The following is a 2,242-nucleotide window of genomic DNA, read 5'->3' on the forward strand; positions in this document are numbered from 1 at the left end:
AAAGTCGTCTTGACAGTAGGTGAAAACGATTCCAAAGATATTTCGTTCGAAACAGATTCAAGTCTAACAAGTCGCATCTTAGCAGAGGATTTTCAACTTCACATGGGCTCGATTTTGTAAGGTAGGCCTTAAACATCAGTGAATAACCACAAAACTAAAATCCGATATACATACACAACCGGAAACCAGGTCGATGCTCCCGATTTTTTTTTTTTTTTTTTTTTTTATAAATACTTGACTTTTAATGTTGTCGTGTCTTACATTCTGAAAATTCAGAAACGAGCCCCTGTGAGTGTGACGACATTGACAATTTGATAATTCTTAGAACAAGAACGGCGCTTATAGTTTTCTTGTGTTGACTGCATTTTGTTTTAATTATAAAATATTACTCTCATAACTTGTGAAACTGATTTATTTTTTGTGTTGTGGATTATAAATGCTAGCATTCGAAATATCTCCAGGCCGAAAGTACCTGGCGGCCATTGTTTTGACCAGCAACACCTGGGGCTGTATTCCTACTCTGACCGAATCACTGTAAATTGTAGTATACAGTCTCATGAATACAATTTGGTTTACTAACGACATATAGGCAAATGCAACACAGAATGTACATTATAAGTGTGTTGTTTACACTGTACATTATTGTTGTGTCTTGGGCTTATGACAAACATCAACACGTGTTCACCATCATAGAACTACTTTTATTTTACTAACAGACAGACAGTATGTACTGTATATTCATACGCAGGGCGTGACTAATTATCAGAGCCTAGATCCGGATTGTAGTAATACTCAATACATAACATTTCCTCCCTGTCATTTTAGAAGTACCACTGTAAATATCAAAACATTGAAAGATGGACAAGTTTCTTAAATGTTACCATTACAATTACAGTTTTGTTTATAATGTCCAAGAAATTAGCAGTCCATAAATTTCTATTATTATTGTTAAATCAAATTCCTAGGCTTATTGATCAATAAAAATTATTGTTGAGATAATCATTGTTCTGTTATGATTGTAATTTAAGAAATTATCAGAGAATATATCTCGTCATGCACCTTGAAAGTTATAATGACTAGATGACACATAATGACTAGATTTGAACACATTATAATTGCAGTACTATTCAAGACTTAGTCTTGACTGATCGCACGGGGATTATTATGCCCCAATATACAGTGCTGATCAGAGTATATACTGACTTATAACAACAGTTCACAAATTCAATTTCACAGGGGCACGAATATTCTCCCTCTTTGGATAGCGTCGTGTCTCTGTTGGAACTGAGTTGGTTGGCGGCGTTACTACCTCCAGTGTGGCTGGTGGAGCCGTGTTAGCTGTTGGTACCGGGTTAGCTGGTGGTGGTGCTAAGTTGACTGGTGGTGCCAGTGTGGATGATGGCACAAGCACTTCCGGTTCCGGTTCTGCAGTGACCTGTGTTGCACGAACTTGGTCGGTGTGATGTCGCCAAATATTACCATTGCCAGTGTTAACCTTGTAAGAGAGTGCACCAGTTTGTTGTACAATTTGACCTGTAACCCACTTCCTCAGTCCGCGATAGTCGCGTACCATCACTTGCTGGCCAATTTTAAACTGGCGTACCTTAGAACCACAGTGAGAAGCGAGCTTCATCTTATCCTGTCCCTTCAGGACTCTTGAGGAAATATCCGGTTTGATACAATCCAAACGCGTCCTCAGATTTCTACCATACAGCAACTTTGCTGGGGTTTCACTTGTTGAAGTGTGTGGAGTGGTTCTGTATTTGAATAAGAAGTTACTAAGTTTATGTTGGAGGGATCGGTTGTCTCCCTTGGCTTGTTTCATAGCCTGTTTAAAGGACTGTACGAAACGTTCGGCAAGTCCGTTTGTCCGTTGGTGGTACGGTGCCGATGTAGTGTATTGAATACCGTTCTTACGAATTGTGGACCATTGTCAGACACAATCTGTCGTGGAATACCGTGCTGAGAGAATAAAATTCTTAATTTCTCAATAGTGCAAGCGGCTGTTGTGGAATTCATTGGGTAGACCTCCGGCCATTTACTGTGGGCATCCACAATGATCAAAAACATGCTATTGAGAAAAGGTCCTGCAAAATCAATGTGGAGTCTATCCCAGGGGGTGGCTGGCCACTCCCAGGGGTGGATAGGTGCGGCTCGTGGTGTATGACTCGTAGCTTGACATCCAGAGCAGGACTTACACATGCCCTCTATATCTGAATCGATGTTTGGCCACCACACATAA

General features: G+C 40.1%; 1 protein-coding gene across 1 annotated transcript; it reads right to left on the reverse strand.

The window, feature by feature from the left end:
- Positions 1 to 1,216: 1,216 nt before the first annotated feature.
- LOC117337732 (uncharacterized protein K02A2.6-like) lies at positions 1,217 to 1,825 on the reverse strand. The gene has a single exon (XM_033898831.1). It carries the CDS (start codon positions 1,823 to 1,825, stop codon positions 1,217 to 1,219), a length of 609 nt encoding a protein of 202 aa, XP_033754722.1.
- Between the last annotated feature and the right edge of the window lie 417 nt (positions 1,826 to 2,242).

This window comes from Pecten maximus, chromosome 11 (genome assembly GCF_902652985.1).
Source record: "Pecten maximus chromosome 11, xPecMax1.1, whole genome shotgun sequence".
Lineage (NCBI taxonomy): Eukaryota > Metazoa > Mollusca > Bivalvia > Pectinida > Pectinidae > Pecten > Pecten maximus.